The 23213-nt window shown below is 44.6% G+C and overlaps 1 protein-coding gene across 1 annotated transcript in view; it reads right to left on the bottom strand.

Annotated features, from left to right (window-relative positions):
* LOC115083383 (chloride channel protein D-like) overlaps positions 1 to 19295 on the bottom strand; it is a 472614-nt gene extending 453319 nt beyond the window's left edge. Inside the window, exons 1-2 of the mRNA XM_029587184.1 lie at positions 19174 to 19295; positions 5398 to 5527 (exon numbers count right to left, since the gene is read on the bottom strand). Coding sequence (XP_029443044.1) covers positions 5398 to 5527; positions 19174 to 19295 — 252 coding nt within the window. The remainder of the gene's footprint in view (positions 1 to 5397; positions 5528 to 19173) is intronic.
* Positions 19296 to 23213: the final 3918 nt, after the last annotated feature.

Here is a 23213-nt window from a genome sequence, read left to right as displayed (position 1 = left end):
GTCTTTACTCCTCTCTGCCGTGAGCGAGATAGGCTCTGCTCGCGGGCCCATATGTTGCTCTTCGCCACCCCCTAATGGTTGGTGCCCTAGGTGACCACTTAGTTTGCCTAATGGGACGCACCAGCCCTCACCCACCCCCCCATTCATTCAGTCTCTGTCCTGGCCCCATCAAATAAAGCCCAGCTCCCTTCTGCAATCTGTATTTTTCAAAACTGACATGCTCCTCCCCCCCCCTCCCAGAACCCATGGATAGGGAAGGGTATGAGGTACCCTAGGCTAACCTTACAGCCTTGCACACACATCACCCCCCACACACACACACATGCCCACACCTTTTACAGACACACAATTAAAATATGCATTTATAACAAATTTTACATGAAAAAGAACATTCAAAAGTACAGTCTTTTGAGGCAAATATATCACTTACAACATGCATATTATATTTGCATGCCAACCAGAAAATTCTGCAAAAAAGACACTTGGACCTCCTATGGAATCAGACTTTTCGTAATGCATGTTGGGTGTGGTCTTGGTCCTCAGAAAGCCATGAATAAACAGAATTATCATTATAGTAAACCTCCCATACCAAAACAATTCCAACAACCTTATCTATGAAAAGGCAGCACTGCACAGATTACACCAGGCCCTAGAAGACCAATAAAACTTATTAGGAAACCAGGCTCCTATAGATCCCTACACAAAAATTACATGCTAGCAAAATTCCTCACCTCGGTCACATATGCAGAATACAGAGAGACCCTCAACAAATACAGAATAAAGAGATCAGAAAGTATAACGAGAAGTGTGCTGAGAACTGAACTGAAGCCCTCCACCAGCCAGCTTCTATATGCAGAGCAACAATGGAAAAACAGAGACAGTACCTTTCTTCATAAAACATTACATAATAGAATCAAGAAATGTAAAACATCAATCTTAATATTAAAATTATATTCATCAAAAGAATATTTCAAACCAGTTAATGAGAGAATATTCAAAATTTTCCAAACTCCAATAAAGTATTTCAAAACATCTGATGAATAAAAAATCCAATAATTAAAAAATGTTCTAACCCCCCCCAAAAAATAAATTAAATATTTCAAACAGCAAAAACATCAAATTACACCCAATAATTTAAATTAATAATGATTTAAAAATCTCCTGCTCTCCATACCTGGGATCTCTTGATTTCCAATCACCCTTAGATTGTCGTGGATTGGGGAAGGTAGTGCCACCCAAACTTATCTTCTCTCTCTCTCTCTCACACACACACACACATCCACCTACCAACAATAACAAATTCATTCTCTCTCGTATATATGCCTATAATTTACACACACACACATTCTCTCTCTCACATACACAGGCTCCCTTTCCCTGACAGATACATTATGGGGCGGATTTTAAAAGCCCTGCTCGCGTAAATCTGCCCGGATTTACGCGAGCAGGGCCTTGTGCGCCAGTGTGCCTATTTTCCATAGGCCTGCCGGCGCGCGCAGAGCCCCGGGACTCGCGTAAGTCCCAGGGTTTTTTGTCGGGGGCGTGTCGGGGGTGGGGCCGATCGACGCTGCATTTTGGGGGCAGGGTGTGGTGTTTCGGGGGCGGACCTGGGGGCGTGGTTTCGGCCCAGGGCGGTCCGGGGGCGTGGCCGCGCCCTCCGGAACCGCCCCCGGGTCGCGTCTCGGCGCACCAGCGGCCTGCTGGCGCGCATGGATTTACTTCTCCCTCCGGGAGGCGTAAATCCGTGGACAAAGGTAGGGGGGGGTTTAGATAGGGCCGGGGGGGTGGGTTAGGTAGAGGAAGGGAGGGGAAGGTGAGGGGAGGGCGAAAGAGAGTTCCCTCCGAGGCCGCTCCGATTTCGGAGCGGCCTTGGAGGGAACGGAGGCAGGCTGCGCGGCTCGGCGCGCGCCGGCTGCCCAAAATCGGCAGCCTTGCGCGCGCCGATCCTGGATTTTAGAAGATACGCGCGGCTACGCGCGTATCTACTAAAATCCAGCGTACTTTTGTTTGCGACTGGTGCGCCAACAAAAGTACGCGAACACGCATTTTTTTAAAATCTACCCCATGTGTGTGTGTGTGTGTTACACATAGGCTCTCATAGGAACACAAACACACATACACACAAGCATACAGGCTTTCACACTGACAAACACACACACACACATAGGCTCTCACACAGATACACCCACATGCCCACAGGCTCTCACACAGACACATACACACACTCAAGCTCTCACAGACACACACAAGCTCTAATTCACTCACCCACATTTACAAGCTCATACACATACACACAAGGCATCTTGTTATCATCAGGCTATAGTTAGAGCCAGTGCTAGCATTTTGCTACCCTGTGCAAACAATTACGATGCTGCCCCCTATCCCCATTCTTTTTTTTTTAATACAGAATTTTTGTTGTTTTCCCAGTAGCCAGCACACAATAGAAATTGTCAGTCTTATGCTCTGTCTCATACCCCATTTCCCCACTGAAATAAGCCCTGCGCCCTCCGACAATCCAAACTTTCAAAATTGACATACCCCCTGAACCTATCTTACCCCATCCACAGGTCAAAAATTCCTAAATTGTGCAGAAGTGATCCCCAAGTACTCCTGCCCCACCTACCAATACATAAAAATAGCACCGGCTGGGTCCTGTAGCATGCATTGTTGTAATACCACCCAGAAAATCCTGCAAAAAAATACATTTAGAACCCATATGGTATTAGGCCTATTGTAATGTGTGTAGATGTGGGTTTGGCCCTCAGAAAGAGTAGAGTAAACTGAATGACAATGATATAGTAACCTTCATGTACCAAAAAGGTACTAACTGTCAGTACTCAAAAGGGATTAAGGGAGCAACCCTATGTATGAAAATCAATACTGCAGATATTACACAGGCCCTAAAACACCTCCTTTAGGAATACAGAACAAACTCTATAAATCTGTACATAGAAACTACATGCTAGCAGAATACGCTATCTCGGTCACAGATGCCAAACTCAGACAGATCCCTCAACCAAATATAGAATAAAGAGATCATAAAGAATAACTAGAAATGAATAGACAGAAACGAGTGGAGGAGAAGCCTAGTGGTTAGAGCAGTGGGCTGTGAACCAGGAGACCAGCGTTTGAGTCCCACTGTCACTCCTTATAACCTTGGGCAAGGCACTTTACCCTCCATTGCCTCAGGTATTTTCCTATCCCCTCTGGGGATAGGAAAATACCTACAGTACCTGAATGTAAACCAATGTGATATGTCAGATTGAATGTCAATAAATAAACTGGAAATTGCAACAAACCAGACCATTTAAGCAATACAGCAATGGAAAAACAGAAACATTCCTCATAAATCATCAAGAAATATAATGCTAATAAAAAGAATATTGCCAAAGAGTTGAAGAATAAAATAACATCCAATGATTAAGAGCACATAAAAAGTTTATAATTTTTCTAAACAGCAATAAAATATTTAAAAATAGAAGAGACATCAGATTCCCAATAACTGAAACTAATAAGAATGGGAAAATCCCCCACTCTCCATACCTGAAAAAAATGTGATTGCCTGACATCTTGAGCTTGTTGTGAATTAGTAAGGATGGCACTTTTCTTCACACACACACACACACACACACACAACCCAGGCAGGCTCCCATTCACACAAACAAACTAACCAGGCAGGCTCCCCTTCACACAAACACACACGTAACCTAGGCAAGCTCCATTCACACAAACACACACACACAATCCAGGCAAACCCCAATTCACACAAACACACACAGACACACACACACACACACAACCCAGGCAAGCAGGCTCCCATTCACACAAACACAGATACACCACTGCTTCCATTCCTCTTTTTACAGGGCTCCCTTCCTCGCTCAAAACTTCTGCAGCTGCTCCTGCTTTTTTTTTCCTCTTCCAACCGGTTTCTTTGCAAGATAAGCTCTCCTACAGGCTTAAATAGGCCAGAAAGCAATTCTGCCTACCCTGCTGATACAACTCCTTCCGTTCTCGGCAGCTGGCACCAACAGCACAGAGCAGGACCTGGCTAGGTCAAAACAAACTGCTCAGAGGTGTTCCGCAATGCCGCTTCTCACGCCTCTGCTGGATGCAGCAGCCATGGCTTTGGGGAGGCTCAGGGAAATCTAATCTTAAAAAAAAAATGCTGGCTTCAGTGGCAGACAGAAGGAGGGGGAGGGGCATGCTCTCCAAGGCATTTTTCCACCGTGACGCTGTGCTTCTACTAATTGTCTCAAGCTCTGCTCTTCAGTACATCAACCAAGCGGGACTTGGGAGGATGAGGATGAGGCTGCCATGAGGCTGCTCACTTCCACTGCCACCCTCCCCTCCAGGTGTGCCACCCCATGCAAATGCACGGTATGCCCATCCGATTGCGCTGGCTCTGGCCGTGGTTGGATGAGCTCCACATGGCCCACCGGCCTTCCTGCTTGGGAGGGGTGGAGGAGCAGAAGCTGTGCACACCCACAGGAAAAGTTGTGCATGGGCGCGCGCGCACGCAAATAAAAGGGAATACTGGGCCTCTCATTTTCAGCCGCCAGCGGATTGAGCTCAGCTGGTGGTCTGCGGCCTCTCTCCTTCTTCAGCAGTTGGTGAGTTAGGCTCTGCCAGCGGCCCGACAGCTTCTCCTGCTGTCACCAGCCTGCCGTCCCCCCTTGGTGTGCTGCCCCGTGCAAATGCATGGTATGCACACCCAGTCATGCAGGGCCTGACTCCAAAATTTAGGATCCTATGTTTTCAGCTGAAAATTCTTTAAATGTAGAATCTTAAAACATACTCATAAATTTAGGCCTGCTATTCATTTGTCTAGGTTAAGCTCCTAAGTTAGTTGACTATTGCTGAAAATTAGTGCTTAGCACCTAATATTTTCCCCTGTTTTCATTCTACCCTTGTTGCCATCCACTCTTTAGGGTCCTATATTTAGCAGTCTAATGAAACTAGGATCTTAAATTTAGGGACTCAGTCCTAGTGAATTTTCAAAAGGGCCAGTTTAGGAGCCAAACATGTTCCTGGAAGAAAAGTCCATAAACCATTATTAAGGGGGACTTGGGGAAATCCATTCCTTATCCCTGGGATAAGCAGCATGGAATCTATCAACCTTTTGGATCCTGCCACGTACTTGTAGCCTGGATTGGCCACTGTTGGAAACAGGATACTGGGCTTGATGGACCTTTGGTCTGACCCAGTATGGCAAGTCTTATGTTCTAACTCCAAAGGTCAGCCCTTAAAAGTTCAGATTTATCCTCGACTGCCATACTGCCATTTCTAGATTTATATATGGTAAATATGGTAAACACCCTTTATAATTTGCATAATTGCTGACATTTAACCAATACAGAATAAAATGCTACTGTTTGCTTTCTACATTAAACTCACCTTAATATACATTTCAGCAAGTTCCCATTTTAAATGGAATAGATAATCGATAAGCTGGTGAGTAAGGAATCCCATTGTTCCTACCACTATCCCAATGAGTCCCATCAATAGCCATCGATCCCATTCAGACCTAGGAACAGAAAAACATCATTTGTTTTGGTAACTTTAGATTAATTTATTAAGGATCTGAATCACTAAGCTCAATATTTCCCCTTGGATGAAGAATGGGAAAGAATCCTTAGTGAATCAGGCTTCAATTGTTTGCTTGGGGATATTTTTTTATTAAATATCTTTATATTTGTTTGTGAGTGTTAATATATTTTCATTTAATTCACAAGAATTTTTTAATACAATTTCCATAGGGAGAGTAATTTTCAAAGGAATTTCTGTAGGTGTAGGTGTAACAGTAGCTTTTACCCACAGAAATGGCCCTTTTGAAAATCATCCTGCCGATATGCATATAAAGTTATGTGCAGACATCGTGCATGCATGTAATTTTAAGCATGTCAGGGGGAAGTGTTCTAGAGCAGAATCTGAGCGGAACTTGCATCAATTTTCACACAAACATTTCCTGCACAAAGTAGAAGGTCACCTTCAAAATTTGATGAAACCTAAGCCCACAATCGTATGCATGCTGTTATAAAATTAACCCCTTATTAAACATAACATTAACTTGTCTGGGAGAATTCTACTACCATATTGTACATCATAGTTTGATACAACAAAAATGTTTTCAATATATGGGATACATATTGATCTATAGTTTTCTAGATTTCCTGAAATTGTTTGTCTATTAGATTTTTTAGTTCCAACAGATTCATATTTCTGTATCAAACATACAATATTTCACTAAGTATGTATTTCCAGGAAGGAATTCTTCAGTAATTGGAGATGAATTTTAAGAACATAAGAACATAAGAAATTGCCATACTGGGACAGACCAAGGGTCCATCAAGCCCAGCATCCTGTTTCCAACAGAGGCCAAAAACCAGGCCACAAGAACCTGGCAATTACCCAAACACTAAGAAGAATCCATGCTACTGATGCAATTAATAGCAGTGGCTAATCCCTAAGTATAATTGATTAATAGCCATTAATGGACTTCTCCTCCAAGAACTTATCCAAACCTTTTTTAAACCCAGCTACACTAAGGCTACAGATAGTAAAATACCTATTGATCTCTTATTGTAAGTAGAAATATATTTTGTTATTGCAATAGATTTCAAAATAATAATTTGAAATGAAAGCTCACATTGGATATTCAATATATCCTTAAATCCTTCCACATATACTCATCCAAAACTTTCTTATATTGTTACAGAAATATAACAGATGAGACTGTACCTAATTCTGTGTGGAAAAACATTTATTATATTACTTTTCATTAAGTCTTTAGAGTCTTAGCAATGTTCAGTCTGCTTTATGAGCAATAAAATATGACCTCTCTGAGTGAGGGATTCAGACACTGAAATTGGCAATAACTTGTGCATAACTTGCTCCAAAAAATAACCCATTGCATAACTTTCATATAGACCTCTAAATACATTTCCCATAGTTTTTGCACCCCACAAAAACATTAATAGAATCTAGGGATGTGAATCGTTTTTTGACGATTTAAAATATCGTCCGATATATTTTAAATCGTCAAAAATCGTTAGAGGTGATATACACTAGGAATTCCCCCGATTTATCATCAAAAATCGTAAATCGGGGGAAGGGGGAGGGCGGGAAAACCGGCACACTAAAACATCCCTAAAACCCACCCCGACCCTTTAAAATAAATCCCCCACCCTCCTGAACCCCCCCCCCCCAAATGTCTTAAATTACCTGGGGTCCAGTGGGGAGGTCCCGGTGTGATCTTCCACTCTCGGGCCACGGGTGCATTGATAGAAATGGCGCCGGCGCCATTTTGGTTCCTGTCCCCCGATGTCACGAGCACAGGAGATCGCTCCCGGACCCCCGCTGGACCCCCAGGGACTTTTGGCCAGCTTGGGGGGGCCTCCTGACCCCCACAAGACTTGCCAAAAGTCCAGCGGGGGTCCGGAAGCGACCTCCTGCACTCGAATCGTATTTGCCGTATTGCAAAATGGCGCCGGCCATATGGCCATACGGCCAACGCCATTTTGCAATACGGCAATATGGCCATACGGCCGGCGCCATTTTGCACCCGTGGCCCGAGAGTGGAAGATCACAGCGGGACCCCCCCCCCCCACTGGACCCCAGGTAATTTAAGACATTTGGGGGGGTTTCGGGAGGGTGGGGGATTTATTTTAAAGGGTCGGGTGGGTTTTAGGGTTGTTTTAGTGTGCCGGTTTTCCCGCCCTCCCCCGATTTACGATTTACACGATTTTAAAAAAAAACAAAACCGCGATGCTCCGATTCCCTCCCCCCCCCAGCCAAAATCGATCGTTAAGACGATCGATCACACGATTCACATCTCTAATAGAATCCTGAAGTTACTTTAGAGGATTCCCGCACTTTATCATAAGTTTTAAAATTACTACTTACCTGATAATTTCCTTTTCTTTAGTAGATACAGGTGAATCCAGAACCAGTGGATTATGCACCTCTACCAGCAGGTGGAGACTGAGAAAAGCTGACATCATGGTATATATACCTCTGCAGTGACATCAGCCCGCCAGTATTCTGTGGACAAACTAACAAAGCTTGATTATTAACAGGTAACCATTCCAGCATTCAGCCAACAGGAAAACACTGAGCTCAGACAAAGATTGTAATAACACTAGTCTGGCACTTACCAGTACTCCTTGGAACACACAGACCATAGCACAACCATTCAGCAGCCAAGAAAGGAAAGGTGGATTCACCTGTCTGTATTAAAGAAAAGGATCAGGTAAGTAGTAATTTCTCTTTTCTTAGTGTTCAGACAGGTGAATCTAGAAACATTGGGATGTATCAAAGCTACTCCCGAATAGGATAGGAGACTGTCCGCGGTCCAGTTAAAACCACAGGTGTGAAGGCTGCGTCTTCCCATGCCTGCACATCTAAGCGATAACGCCTGGAAAAGGTATGTAAGGAGGACAACATCGCAACTCAGCAAATGTCGAAGGAAGACAATAATCTAACCTCCGCCCATGACACAGCCTGAGCACTAGTGGAATGAATCCTAACCTGACTAGGCAATGGCTGCTCAGCATCCATATACACTGTCATGACCACCTCCTTAATCCAGTAGGCTATTGTAGCCCTCAATGCTGGTTCATCCTGTTTACTTCCATTGTGAAGAACAAACAGATGATCCATCTTCCTGAAAGGTTTAGAAACGTCCAAATACCTCAAGATATGCCTCTTGACATCCAAGGACTGTAGAAAGCGATATTCCCCTACATCCCTTTTCCTGTTCAGAGATGGCAGGGAAATGGACTGATTCAACTGAAAATCTGAGACCACTTTTGGCAAAAAAGGAAGGAACAGTACGCAGCTATATCACCCCCGGAGTCATTCATAGAAACAGTTCCCGACAAGACCTGCAATTTGGATATCCTATGCACCAAACAAATTGCCACACTGTTTTCAAGGTCAGTAGCCTCAAGGAAAGGTTATGCACTGGTCAAAAAATTGATCCCGCTAAAAAATCCAAAACTAGATTAAGGCTCCTTAAGGGCACTGGTAACCACAAGGGAGGATGAAGATGCTTCACTCTTTTCAAGAAACAGGCCACATCTAGATGAGCCGATAAGGTTCCACCATTCACCTGAGCTTGGAAACAGGCAAGAACCCTCCACCTGTACCTTTAAGGAATTAATGGCCAACCATTTCCTCAATCCATCCTGCAAAAATTCCAAAATCAGTGGGATCTTAACTGAAAAAGGAAGAACTCCTTGATCTTCACAACAAGCCTCAAACATTTGCCAAACACGCACATAGACTAAGGAAGTGTAAAACGTTTTCGCTCACAGCAAGGTGGCAATCGTCTCAGTAGAATATCCACTCTTTAGCAAATGAGCCTTCTCAAGGGCCAAACCATAAGACAAAATCGAGTCGGATCTTCGTGAAGAACAAGCCCCTGTCAAAGCAGATCCCTGTGTGCTGGAAACTGGAAGGGAGAATCCACCACGAGCCATCACAGATCTGCATACCACTGTCTCCTGGACCAATCTGATTCCACCAGAAGCACCATCCCCTTGTGACTCTCAATCTTCCAAACCATTCTACCCAACATGGGCCACAGGGGAAAAGCATACAGCAGCTTGCCCTCTGGCCACTCTTGCATGAGGACATCAATGCCCAAGGACTTTGGATCTCTCCTGCGATTGAAGAATCAAGCATCTTCACATTGCAAGATGTCACCAGCAGATCCAGAAAAGGAAGGCACAAGCTGAAATTCCTTGTTTGAAAATTCCCATTCTCCTCGATCCAGACTCTGTCTACTGAGAAAACCTGTTCTTACATTGTCTTTTCCTGAAACTTACAAAGCTGAGATCTCCTGAAGATGCACTTCCACCCATTCCATAAGTTGGGCTATTTCCTGTGACACATGCTGGCTCTTGGTTCCTCCCTGCCAATTGAGGTAAGCCATTGTTGTTGCTGCATTGTTCGACATCATCTGGCCTGCTTGACCCTGCAATTGGTCGCTGAATTGCAAGCATGCCAACCAGACCGCACAGGCTTCCAGCCAAGTGAGGCTCGGGAGATACACTTCTGCACTCCAGCGCCCTTACACTGTCAACTCCTGACAGTGAGCTCCCCAATCCTGGAGGCTTGCATCTGTCGTGAATACTAGCCAGTTCGGTGATCTCAGGGAAACCCTCTTTCTTAGACGGTCCACTTTTAACCATCACTGTGTGCAGACCTCCATTGATAGGTGAAGTAAAATCAAATACTCCTGAGACTATGGGTTCCAATGAAACAGCAGAGTGCGTTGAAGAGGATGCATATGCCCCCTCGCCCACTACATCACTTCCAGGGTCATTGCCATCAGTTTGAGCACCTGTAGATAAGATCACACTGTCGGGCATATTGTGTTCATCAATAGACACACCTGCTCCATCAGCTTCTAAATACAGCCCTCCGGCAGGAACACCCTGCCCTGCTTCATGTCGAACCGAACACTGAGATACTCTAGCGATTGTGATGGCTGAAGATTGCTCTTGGCCAGGTTCACTACCCAACCTAGTTCCCGCAAAAAGGAGATTACCTTGCATGAGACTCGGAGGCTCTCTTCCAGACTCTTGGCCCTAATCAGCCAGTCGTCTAAGTACAGGTGAATCAGAATGCCATCCTTTCTCAATTCTTCCACTACTACCAACATAACCTTGGCAAAAGTTCTGGGTGCCGTGGCCAAACCAAAAGATAGCACTCAAAACTGATAATGACACCCAAAACTGTGATGCACAGAAATCGTTTATGCTCTAGCAAATGAGAATATGCAGATATGCATCAGACAAATCCAGAAATGTCAGAAACTCCCCTGACTGTACTGACATTATCACTGAGCTCAAGGTTTCTATGTGAAAACTAGTCACACGCAAATGACTGTTGACCCCCTTGAAATCTAGGATGGGGCAAAAACAGTGCTCCTTCTTGGGCACAATGAAATAAATGGAATATCAACCCATATTTTCTTGAGACATGGGCACTGGAACCACAGGCCACAGACTGAGGAGTCTTGGTAAAGTCCCTCCACTGCCTGTCTCTTCTGCGGAGAGATGCAAGGAGACATCATGAACACGTCCCGAGGATCATTGTGAAACTCCAGCGCAAGACCATCTCTGATCACCTCCAGAACCCACTGGACTGACGTGATTTTGACCCACCTCTTGAAAAAGAGAGAGAGGTGACCCCCTATCTCCTGTTCCCAGGGTGGGTTGGCACACCTTCAACTGGGAGGCTCGGGGGGCTCCACTACCCAAGCCTACACCCCATCTAGGCTGCCTGGGACAAAAGGACTAGACCTCCCAAATGTCAGGCCCTCTGAAACGCCGCTCCTCTATAGGGTCAAAAATGTTTAGATCTCTTAGTATGACCTCTCATGCTGAAAGAGCACAGAGTCTGTTTCTTATCCTCTGGCAACCAAGGAACCTGGAACTCACCCCACTTATTGGCCATTTTGTACAGCTTGCTCCCAAACAAGATCAAGCCTTTAAAGGGCAACTTCGTAAGGTTAGACTTTGAGGTTGCATCGACCGACCAATTTCTCAGCCATAACTGACGCCTGGCCACTATTACCAAAGCCATCCCTCTGGCCGAAGCGCAGACCAAATCACAGTCCACATCTGCCAAAAAGGTGGCTGCTGATTCCATCACTGCCCTGGAATTCACACCAGATTCATCGACCTCCTGAAAGAGAAGCAACCAAGAGCAAGCCACCAGGGATCAAGAAGAAGCTATCTGCAAATTCATTGCCATTGCTTCAAGAGCCTGCTTGAGAATGGCCTCAATTCTCCTATCTTTTGCATCCTTCAAGGCCACTCTCCCTTCTACGGCTACAGTTGTCTGCTTGGTAACGGCACACACAAGCACATCCACTTTTGGAAAGCACAATTGCTCTCTTGCAGCTGGCTCCAGGGGGTACAATCCTTCCAAGGCTCATTCCCCTTTGAAATCAGTTTCCAGGGCACCCCACTCAAGATCAATCAGTTTTTGAAAGGCCTCCATAATAGAAATGAAACATGAGGCTTTATGCAAAGAAATCAAAATGGAATCTTTTTTAGTCTTCAGCCCCCGGTACTCCCAGCATTTTAATGTCTGGGAAATCAGAGCCGGTAACTCATTTCTATGAAAAAAAAAACCGCAACATAGTTCTATACAGCTCCAATCCTGTAGGAATTTCCCCATCCTCCAGGGGGTAAGGATCAGCTTCATCATCTGTGCCATCTGGGTCCCTATCGGGAAGGACAGCAACAGATCTAGGTGTACTCCAGGCGCGCAGGATATCGCCACTGTGACCTGATCTGTTAAGATTGGCTGGGGCCAAGGACTGCACCCGAAGAAAAGACTGCAGTCCTTGAAACAATTCTATCCAAGAAAAGGCAGAGGGATCCATGCCAAAGCCAAGGAGCATCTTTACTGTGCCCACTGAACTACCTTCCCCCGCTGACGAACCAGTTAGTGGAGCTCCAAAGTTAGGCGACTCCTCTGGCAGCTCTTTTGCCATTCCTGCATCAAGCTGGGATTTACCGGGCTTAGTAAAATCAGACCAAGGCAATTCCCCTGAGCCTCCAAACAGTGCTGGCACAAGTTAGAGGGAACGCCAGGCTTGGATGCCTGAATATAACAAGCCAAATATGAATGAATCCACAGATACCAGGAAATAAATGATATCAACAATATATAAATGATTCCTGAAAAAGGTGGGCGGTAGGAAGCTCGCAGAGACCTCATATATTGAATGCCCAATAGCTAGGCTAATAGAAGCTTATAATGGCGTAAGCTTTTCTTTATTTATAATCATAGGTCTCAATGAGCGAAATCATAAGGGCGCCATGTAAAATATAACTGCCCCAATTATGCACTTAGAGTCAATTAAAGTCCGGTTAATTGAACACCGTAGCCGGATCAAGAACTTAGATGTCAAGGCCCCCATGGTACAACACTGTGTCACACATCAACACAAGTTTGAACAATTCCAGTGGTTGATTATCGAACAAATCGCACAATCCTGGAGGGGGGGAGACAGACTTGCAACACTAAATTTGAAGGAACATCAATGGATCTACCGTTTACAATCTGTGGAACCACGGGGCCTCAACGAGAAAATAGAGTGGTATACTCTTATTTAGATTTTGCTCATACAGCTCGCTTTTTGTTTTTTTTTCCCCCTCCTATTTCAACCCTCCCAAAGATGGCAGACAGTGACGACACTATCCATATAAGGATAGTTTTGGGTCTATCCTCGGTCAACTTCTTTCAAGATGGCCCCCTTCCACGTCATTTCCCTTCTATGGACAGTTTAACTTTCAAAATGGCGCCTACGCAAAGATTGTATCTTGGGGAATCCCTAAACCGGAGACTTTTCAAAATGGCACCTGATGTCGTCATTTCCCATTTATGGACAGCCCCTTTCTCAAAATGGCCCCGGCTGTGACTTAAGTGCCCTTATTTGGACACACCCATATGCTTGGCGCCTTTTTTTGTTTTTTGTCTTTAAAGGTCAGCGTTCATACGTCTCTCGCTGCCGATAGTGTATTCACGGCCCAGCGAGTGACTCCAGCATCGCGACAAGGTAATACATGCACACAAGGTATCCTGTTTTGAAAATACCAAACACAAGGTCTCTGTACTTTATTATGCGTTGTTTTATCTGTAGAATTACACAGAGACGCCCCCGGGCGCAACAAACCGAGTCAACGCATTGTACACAGTAAGTGTTCCTTCAATTGATACTGCCGTCTTTCTTTCGCGGCGGTACTTATTATGCACTTGTTCTCTTGTACCTATTTTATTCTTAGCAGTATCAAGCATCTCCGGTCAGTGACATAAGCAGGTAATAGTGGTACCCGACCCCCTGAGGAAGGAGGTTCCCTCCGAAACACGTCGTGTCGGACCAAGGTCGGTTTTCGCCATTTTACCATCATCATCAGCAGCCATTGGACCTTGATGCCGGAGATTAAAGTTGCAAGTTCGCAAGTTAAGTACAACATCTCAGTACAATTGACTCTAAGTGCATAATTGGGGCAGCTATATTTTACATGGCGCCCTTATGATTTCGCTCATTGAGACCTATGATTATAAATAAAGAAAAGCTTACGCCATTATAAGCTTCTATTAGCCTAGCTATTGGGCATTCAATATATGAGGTCTCTGCGAGCTTCCTACCGCCCACCTTTTTCAGGAATCATTTATATATTGTGAATATAACAAGCAGCACAGTGGGAAAAATGCTTAGGCTTCTTAGCTATAGGCGCCATTAGTCTCAGTATGCTTTAACAGGAGCCTGAGAAGCGTGCATCCAGTTATATTCATGCTGCAAATACTGGGCCGGATTTTATAAATGTGCATGAGCGCGTACTTTTGTTCGGGCACCAGGAGCGAACAAGAGTACGTGGGGATTTTAATAGATACGCGCGTAGCCGCGCGTATCCATTAAATCCGGGGTCGGCGCGTGCAAGGCTGCCCAAAATCAGCAGCCTGCGCGCGCCGAGCCGCGCAGCCTGCCTCCGTTCCCTCCGAGGCCCGCTCCGAAATCGGAGCGGCCTCGGAGGGAACTTTTACTAATGAGGGAAGAATCTCAGAATAAAGGAGTAAACTTCTTATTGAAATTTCCATGTCAATGTATCATTATAAATCAGGGGAATAAGTATATCTTTACTCAGTCTATTCAGTTAAGGCATTACTTGGATACCCATCCCTAATGTACCTTTATTGTTCTGGTAAATAGTGTTATGGGGAGCGTTGATAATACTTTATTTAGATTTTCCTATTTAGTCTGCTTCTAGAGATTTATGATTCTCTCATAGCCTCTTCTTCTTTTCCTATAATTTTATTTCTAGATTATTATTTACAGTTAGGGTTAAGATGTTTGAGAAATGTATTTTCTTTTTTGTTATTTCAAACTGTGAAATGTACCCCCGGCCCTATCTAACCCCCCCCCCCACACACACACACACACACACACCTTTGAAAGCAGGCGTAACTTTGCGCGCGCCGGCCAGGCTGCCCATGTTCCTACGCGCGAACCCCTTTGAAAATCTACCCCACTAGGCGCACAAAATTTAGGCATCCAAAACATAGGCGCTTAATACAGTGCCTTGAGGACTGCCCAAAATCTGAACTCCCACGAGGCTGCTCAGATTGCGCACATAAATGTGTGTGTGTGAGAACGCCCAGATAGACGATTCTATGCGCCCAAGTACGCATACAACTAGGCACACAAACTGGGCGCACAACTGGACACACAGCCGGACCCGCAAGCACGAACCAAAGAGGGCATCATAATGCGCAGGAAAAAATGCCCGAAATGCTGCCACGGCCTACCATGCAGTAAACAAATAAAGCCTGAGAATGGGGCCTAGCCCAACAGACTGCTCAACCAGCCAGGCTGCCCATGTTCCCTAATTTCCCCGGAGGTGGGAATGAACGTCGGATTGGGGTGACATGCACAGAGACCGAAGGGAAGAGGAATCCCTCCAAAACTCCCTTCTTTCCCTCTCTTTTTTTTTTTTTTAAATTACTCTACCTGAGCTCAGCCCATCCTCCCTGAGTACAAAATCAGTCTCCGGCAGCAGGGGGAGGGGGCAATGACCTTTACCGCCGTGCCCAGTTTCCTGTACCCACTTGCCTTTCAGCTGGGTTTTTCTTTTTTTTTTTTTTTTTTACACAGCCAAGTCCATGATGGCTGAAAAAACAGCTACCGGACCAAGGCACTCATCTGAGGGAGGAATCCAAAGATATAACCTCAGGAATTCTCAACTGAGGGAGGGACCATAAGGTATCACCGCAGGAGAGCTGGGCATAATAAATCTCTTTCTTCTTTTCTTCTTGAAAAACTTTCTAAGCAATCCTCAGTAGGAAGATGCATGTCCACCATCTGCTGGAGACAGAGAATACCGGCATACTGATGACAGCGCAGGGGTATATATACCGTGATGTCAGCTTCACTCCATCTCCATCTGCTGGTAGAGGTGCATAACTCACGTGTTCTGGATCCACCTATCTGTATGCTAAAAAATGTAACCAAAGTGAACCATCTAAAAAACCGAAAATATAATTAGACAAATTTAGAAATATAGAATGGTGATCACGGCAGACTCAATAACAATGTATGCAATTAAAATATTTTTGTGATTTTAGCTTCATTAACCAAATCAGCTTCCACATTCCCCTGCAGGACCCCACTCTCCACTGATATTTAAATTTCATAACAGCAGTCTTTAGAAACTCCAAGTCAGAATTTTTGATCCAAACATAGTGAGTGAGGTGATGAATGTAAGATTGTTTATTTTATATTTTTTTTAAGTATGATAGATAACTGAATTATGGGTGTTCATGAAAGTTGTGCGAACAGTAGCCAGGGCTGAAGCGCTGATGACTGCTCCAGTCATCAGCTACTGTACACTAGTTTCACTCTTGTGCTAATTCAGCCCCTTTGGTTTGTCCATTCACTGACTGGCCAATGAACGAGAATAAAATCCACTTTTTCTCACAAGGATAAAAGAATTATCACTAATTTCGTATATAGTGCTTTTAAAATAATTTACTGATTTTTAAACAGTTTTTTCCAAATATTTTAAACAATAAGGAAACATTTAAATTTACTATGAAAAATAACACTCATACATCCAGCTTATAAAGGAGTATCATAAACCTTTTTTCCAAAACACCTGTCAAATATGTCAAACAATCATAGGGCAGTCAAACGATGTATTGAAAACTGTTCTCAGAAGAAGGGACTTACTGAGAGATGATACAAGAGATCCATAAAATCTTGAAGGGGAAATAGAGAACTGTTATTCACCCTTTCAAACAGTACTAACATCAGCAGACACTCCATGAAGCTAATAAGTAGCTCTTTTAAAACAAAAGTAGAAAATATTTTTTTCACCCAGCTGGTGAAAAAAATTTGTTGCCAGCTGATGTAGTGAAAGCAGTTAGCATAGTTGGGTTTAAAAATTTACCAAACATAAAAAAAAATTTCAAAACAGCAGACATCAAATGCTACCCTAATAATTAAAATAGGGATGAAAAAATTCCTCTGCCATCCATACCTAGGAACTGTTTGATTTTTAGTCACCCTGAAACCGTTATAGATTAGGAGGGGAGGAGGAGGGTGAACAGGCTTTATCTTCTCTCACAGGCACACGTCCATGCACTCAAACACAGTTATACATGTTCACGCAATGTCACACACGCCCACGCCCATCCCCCATCGGGGAGAAAAAAAAAGGAAAAGCATTCTAAATTAGCCCTTTTTTTCCAGACCTGAACACATCACTGCAGCCTCCTTACAGCGCATTGCTTGTCCCTTCACCAAATACAGAATATTTGACAACAAATTATTCTCCATCTCCAGCAGAAAGAGAAACCTGGAAACAAAAGCTGAACTGAAACCCCCCCAAAAGCCAGGCTCTCTCGCAGCTGGCTCCAGGGGGTACTATGCTTCCAAGGCTCATTCCCCTTTGAAATTAGTTTCTGGGGCACCCCACTCAAGATCAATCAGTTCTTGAATGGCCTCCATAATAAGGAAGAAACAGGAGGCTTTATGCAAAGAAATCAAAATGGGATCTTTTTTTGGCTTCAGCCCCCCGGTACTCCAGCATCTTAATGTCTGGGAAATCAGAGCCAGTAACTCATTCTATGAAAAAAAAAAACACAACATAGATCTATACAGTGGAACACTGAAGAAATAAAAACAAATGCATTTTCCCCTATAGGGAGATGAACATCCATCATCTGCTGGAGATGGAGAATACTGGCAGGCTGGGGTCACTGCAGGATTATGTATAAGTGACATCAGCTTGGTTTCATCTCCATCTGCTGGCAGGGGAGCATAAACCCACTGGTTCCGAGTCCATCTGTCTACATGCTAGGAAAGCGTATTTTTTTCTTCTTGCTTAAATGTTACAACTTGTCCACAGTGCAGCGTAAACAGTAGAAAGCCTTACTAATAAAAGTTCAAGGAAAAGGTCTAAGAAAATGTTGGTTAATAATACTGAAGCACAAGAAAAAGGTAATTGCCCCAACCATATAATAATCAAAAACAATAAATGATGGGGCAATGAAATCTCAAATTATGCAGAGTCTTTATTAAAAGATATATATTTATAATTGCACAGATATGTCACGAAGAATTATGGGTTTACTATAAATTTCCACAGACCCTCCATCTGTGCAATTATAAATTATTATCTTTTCAAGTTAATAATACTGATACAAGTCTGAGGGTAAATCAGTCCTTTCCTTGAGCACAAAATACAAATGAATTTGCACATAGTGAAAATGGTAACAGCTTTTAAAGTTGAAATCAAGAGTTTTGTGCAGTCTTTCCAAAGCAAAATAGAAAGCTCTACCAGCTTAAACAATCAGGGATCATAGAAACATGACGGCAGAAAATGACCATTTCGGCCCATCCAGACTGCCCATCAGCTGGGAATGTAGCCATGTCATCTTGCTTCCCAGCATGCAGTGTTTATTCACAAGAAAAAGCTAACGGAGTCAATTTGATCACTGAATACATGCTCACATATAGACTGCATAAAAAGTCTGTCTTGGAACCTCAGGGCAAGAACTGACTTGGGTAGGTCCCATATCCTAACTTTTTTATTTGATCCCTATTCCTATTGTAGACATCTTGCTTTCCCTATCTTACAGTAGTTATGTTCAGGGGAAATGATTTATTCTCATCTATAAAATCAGGAGATTCCCAAATATGATAAGGTAGATCAGTGCTATTGTTTTTCACTTTGCGATTGGATTTTGACAAAGACTTGGGCTGTCAAGAAATTGCCCTAACTGAACTAAATCCTTTTGTCAGGAGCAGTGGAGAGTTTTAAGCAGCCCTCCAATGTTCAGCACCACAGACCACTTTATACCTAACGTCATCATTTTCTCAGTTCCTAGTTTCATTGCATGCTGAAGGGAAGGGAAAAAAAAATACACTAAATGACATGTGTTACCGTATGGGCTTTTCCTGCAACCATTTTTTATAGACTTCGCTGTGAGAGGTAAATAATTCAAACTCTCTTGGGTTGCCATACCCGCTCTCTCCGCTCTTATGCATCCATGGCCATCTTGGATGCCATCCTTCTGCAGCATTCCCTAGATCCAGGGAATGAATCAATCTGGCCCATCTTCACCCAGCAGCAGCCGTTCCCTCACCGTTGTCGGCGGTCCTCTTCTGGAACAGGAGAGGAGACCATTTTTCCAGCTCTACGAGCTACGATGGGGCTATCTGCAATTGATGAAGAGTTGCTTTCTAGGACAGAGGACAGAAACCTCATCCTTTTCACTGCTGGATGGGGATGGGGAAGAGGGAAAAGCACAGGAGGGGTTGCCACGCCTGTGAAAAACTTAGCTCACTTTGTTTTGACTTTGTCGGGACTATGTACAGATCAAACACTGTAATGTCATCAATAACCTGCTGTAACTAGACTCTGGCCATGGTGTCTGTCCTTCTGGAACTGTTTTTCAGAAGACTATTGTTTTGTTCTAGCTAAATTGTAAACACCCAATTCCTGTCCTCGCAATGAAATGATGATAATGTTAAAATAAATTTAGAACAAGAAAAGATTACAAGGCAAAATATGAAAGTTGGGGTGCAGGTGCTAGGAGGGAGGAAGGTTCAGACACCCTCCCCACTTACCAGATCAACAAAAAAAAAGCTTCCTGGGGGGAATAGTAGATTTCCTTTTATTTCTACCTTTCTTGAAACTGAGTTCTGTATATGCCATGAGAATTTTATTTATATTCCACCTTTCAGACACTACAGTGTGGATTACATTCAGGTACTGTATGTAGTTTCCTAGCCCCAGAGAGCTTGTAATCTAAGTTTGCACCTGAGACAAAGGAAGGTAAAGTGATTTGCCCAAAGTCACAAGGAAGTAGTAGTGGGATTTAAACGCTAGCTTTCCTGGCTCACAGCTTGCTGCTCTTAACCACCAGGCTAGTGTTTCCCATCCTTTTTTTTTTTTTTGTTTCTCAGCACACCTAGCACAGGATTCACTTCCTCTTCTCTTCCCTACAGGGTTGCCAACCTGCTCTGGATTTTCAGGACAAGTTGATCCAATCCTGGTTTTACCCATTGCATGCTGGTACCTATTCTGATTTACCTATCGCACTCCCTCAGAAAATCAAGACTATAAGTACCTGCATGCAGAGGAGTAAAACCCAGGACTGGATGAACCTTGTCCTGAAAATCTGGATCTGATTGGTGACTCTTCTTCCCTCATCCCCCTATCTCATTGGCAACATCATCCCTTGGCACCATCATGTTCTTCCTTCCCTCTTTCCTAACCATTATAATCAACCCTTGGCATCATCATGTTTTCCCTTCCCTCTCCACCACCCCCTGACATCATTATCACTTTCTTTAGCCCTCATTCTCTCCCCCCTCCACCTCCTGGCATCATCATCACCTTCCCTCGCCCACCATCTCTACCCCCCCCCCTTGCATTATCATCACCTTCTTCCCTTCTACCCCCCACCCACCATCATCACCTTCCCTCTCCCACTCCATCCTCCCCTTGCATTATCATCACCCTTCCTCTCCTTCTACCCCCACCATCATCACCTTCCCTCTCCCTCCCCCACTCCCTGGAATTATCATCCCCTCTCTTCCTCCTCACCCCTGGCATCATCATCATAACCATCTTCCTTTTCCTTCTACCTTTATCCCTCAGCTCCTGGCATCATCACATTCCCTCTCTTCTTCTTTGTCTTCACTTCTTCCCTGGCATTGTCATTATCACCTTCCCTTTCCCTCTACCCCTCTCTCCCTCCCTAGCTTCTGCACCTCATACCCTATCATCATCATGCTTTTCCCTCCCCCCTCCATTCCCTGCCATCACCTTCCCTTTCCCGCCAACTCTCTCCCCCACCCCCAGGCATCATCATCACCTTCCCTCTCCCATCACCTCTTTTCCCTCCAACCCTCTCCTCACCTCCAGGCATCATCACATTCTCTCTCCACCTCCTCAACCCTGGAATCATCACTACTTTCCCTTTCCTTCTACTCCTCTCCCCCTCTCTCCCATCCCCTGGCATCATCACTTTCCCTCTCCCTCCATTCCTCTCCCCCAGGCATCACAGTCACCTTCCCCACCTCTTCCCCCCCATCCACTCACATCATCATGACCTTCCCCTATCCTTTCACCCCCCCCCCCCCCCATCATCCTCACCTTCCATTTTCCTCCACTTGGCATCATCTCCTTCCTTCTGCCTCCACCCCCTGGCATCATAACCATCCCTCAACCTTGGCATCATCATTAACTTCCCCCTCTCTCCACCTCCATGCCAATCACCTTCTCTTCCCTTTCCCCACCTGCCCTATCCCTCCCTTCCTGGCATCGTCTTGTTTCTCCCACACCCCATGGCTTCATCACCTTCCCTTTCTCTCCACTCCTCTCCCCCACCACCATCATCATCATAACCATCTATCTCCCCCTACCCAACTATCATCACCTTCTCTTCCCTTTCCCCTCCACCCCCTGGCATCACCTTTCCCTCAAACCTCACTGCCTGGCATCGTCTTCCATCACCCTCCACCTCTCCTCCTCGCCTCTTGAAGCATCATCAACTTCGCTTCTCTCTCCCCCACACCCAATGGCATATTTCAGCTGTCCCTTTCCCCACCCCATCCCCCCAATTTTGAACAGAAGTCTGGGAGCAAGGCTTACCCAGTGCTGCTTCTTCCACCTTTGCCAGCTTCCCCCTGCAATATGAACTAAACAGGCCCAGCAAGTCTCACAAGCCTATAGATCTCCATGTAGTTTCAATTGCAGAGGGCAAGCAAAGGGAAAGAAGGAGCAGCTGCCAACATGGATTTGGGAGGCAAGGCAAGTCTTGCTTCACAAATCTGTTTCATTTTTTGGAAGGGGTTAATAAACATGTGGATAAAGGCAAACCGGTAGATGTAGTATATTTGGATTTTCAGAAGGTGTTTGACAAAGTCCCTCATGAAAGGCTTCTAAGAAAACTAAAGTCATGGGATAGGAGGCGATGAGGGAGACAAAGAAATTAATCAAGTTGGCAAAAAGTCAAGCAGAAGAGAGGATTGCCAGGGAGATAAAAAATGGTGACAAAACATTTTTCAGATACATCAGTGAAAGAGAAAGGTCCAAAGTGGTATAGTGAAATTGAAAGGAGGGTAATGATCAATGTGTGTGGACAGAGACGAAGACAATGGCAGAAATATTAAACGAATACTTCAGCTCTGTGTTCACCTAAAGAAGACCCTGGAGAAGGACCATCTCTACACAACAAGAAAACTGGAGGGAAGTGGAATAGATGAAAATCCTTTTACAGTAGAAAATGTGTGGGAAGAGCTAAAGAACCTGAAAGTGGACAAAGCCATGGGGCCTGATGGGATTCATCCAAGGATATTGAGGGAGCTCAGAGATGTTCTTGCAGGTCTGCTGTGTGACCTGTTCAATAGATCCCTAGAAACGGGAGTGGTGCCGAGTGATTGGAGAAGAGCGGTGGTGGTCCCGCTTCACAAGAGTGGGAACAGGGAGGAGGCTGGCAACTACAGACCGGTTAGCCTCACTTCGGTGGTGGGAAAAGTAATGGAGTCACTGCTGAAAGAGAGAATAGTGAACTATCTACAGTCCAGAGAATTGATGGACCAGAGGCAACATGGATTCACCAGGGGAAGATCCTGTCAGACAAATCTGATTGACTTTTTTGACTGGGTAACCAAGGAATTGGATCGAGGAAGAGCACTCGATGTCATATACTTGGATTTCAGCAAAGCTTTTGATACGGTTCCGCACAAGAGACTGGTGAATAAAACGAGAAGCTTAGGAGTGAGTGCCGAGGTGGTGACCTGGATTGCAAATTGGTTGACGGACAGAAGACAATGTGTGATGGTAAATGGAACCTTCTCTGAAGAGAGAGCGGTTTTAAATGGTGTACCGCAAGGATCGGTGTTGGGACCGGTCCTGTTCAATATCTTTGTGAGCGACATTGCGGACGGGATAGAAGGTAAGGTTTGTCTTTTTGCGGATGACACTAAGATCTGCAACAGAGTGGACACGCCGGAAGGAGTGGAGAGAATGAGATGGGATCTAAGGAAACTGGAAGAGTGGTCGAAGATATGGCAGCTGAGATTCAATGCCAAGAAGTGCAAAGTCATGCATATGGGGAGTGGAAATCCGAATGAACTGTATTCGATGGGGGGGAAAGGCTGATGGGGGGGGGGG

Source organism: Rhinatrema bivittatum, chromosome 2 (assembly GCF_901001135.1).
Source record: "Rhinatrema bivittatum chromosome 2, aRhiBiv1.1, whole genome shotgun sequence".
NCBI classification, from domain to species: domain Eukaryota; kingdom Metazoa; phylum Chordata; class Amphibia; order Gymnophiona; family Rhinatrematidae; genus Rhinatrema; species Rhinatrema bivittatum.
Note: the sequence above shows the minus strand (reverse complement) of the source record. Positions and strands in the feature narration are given on the sequence as shown.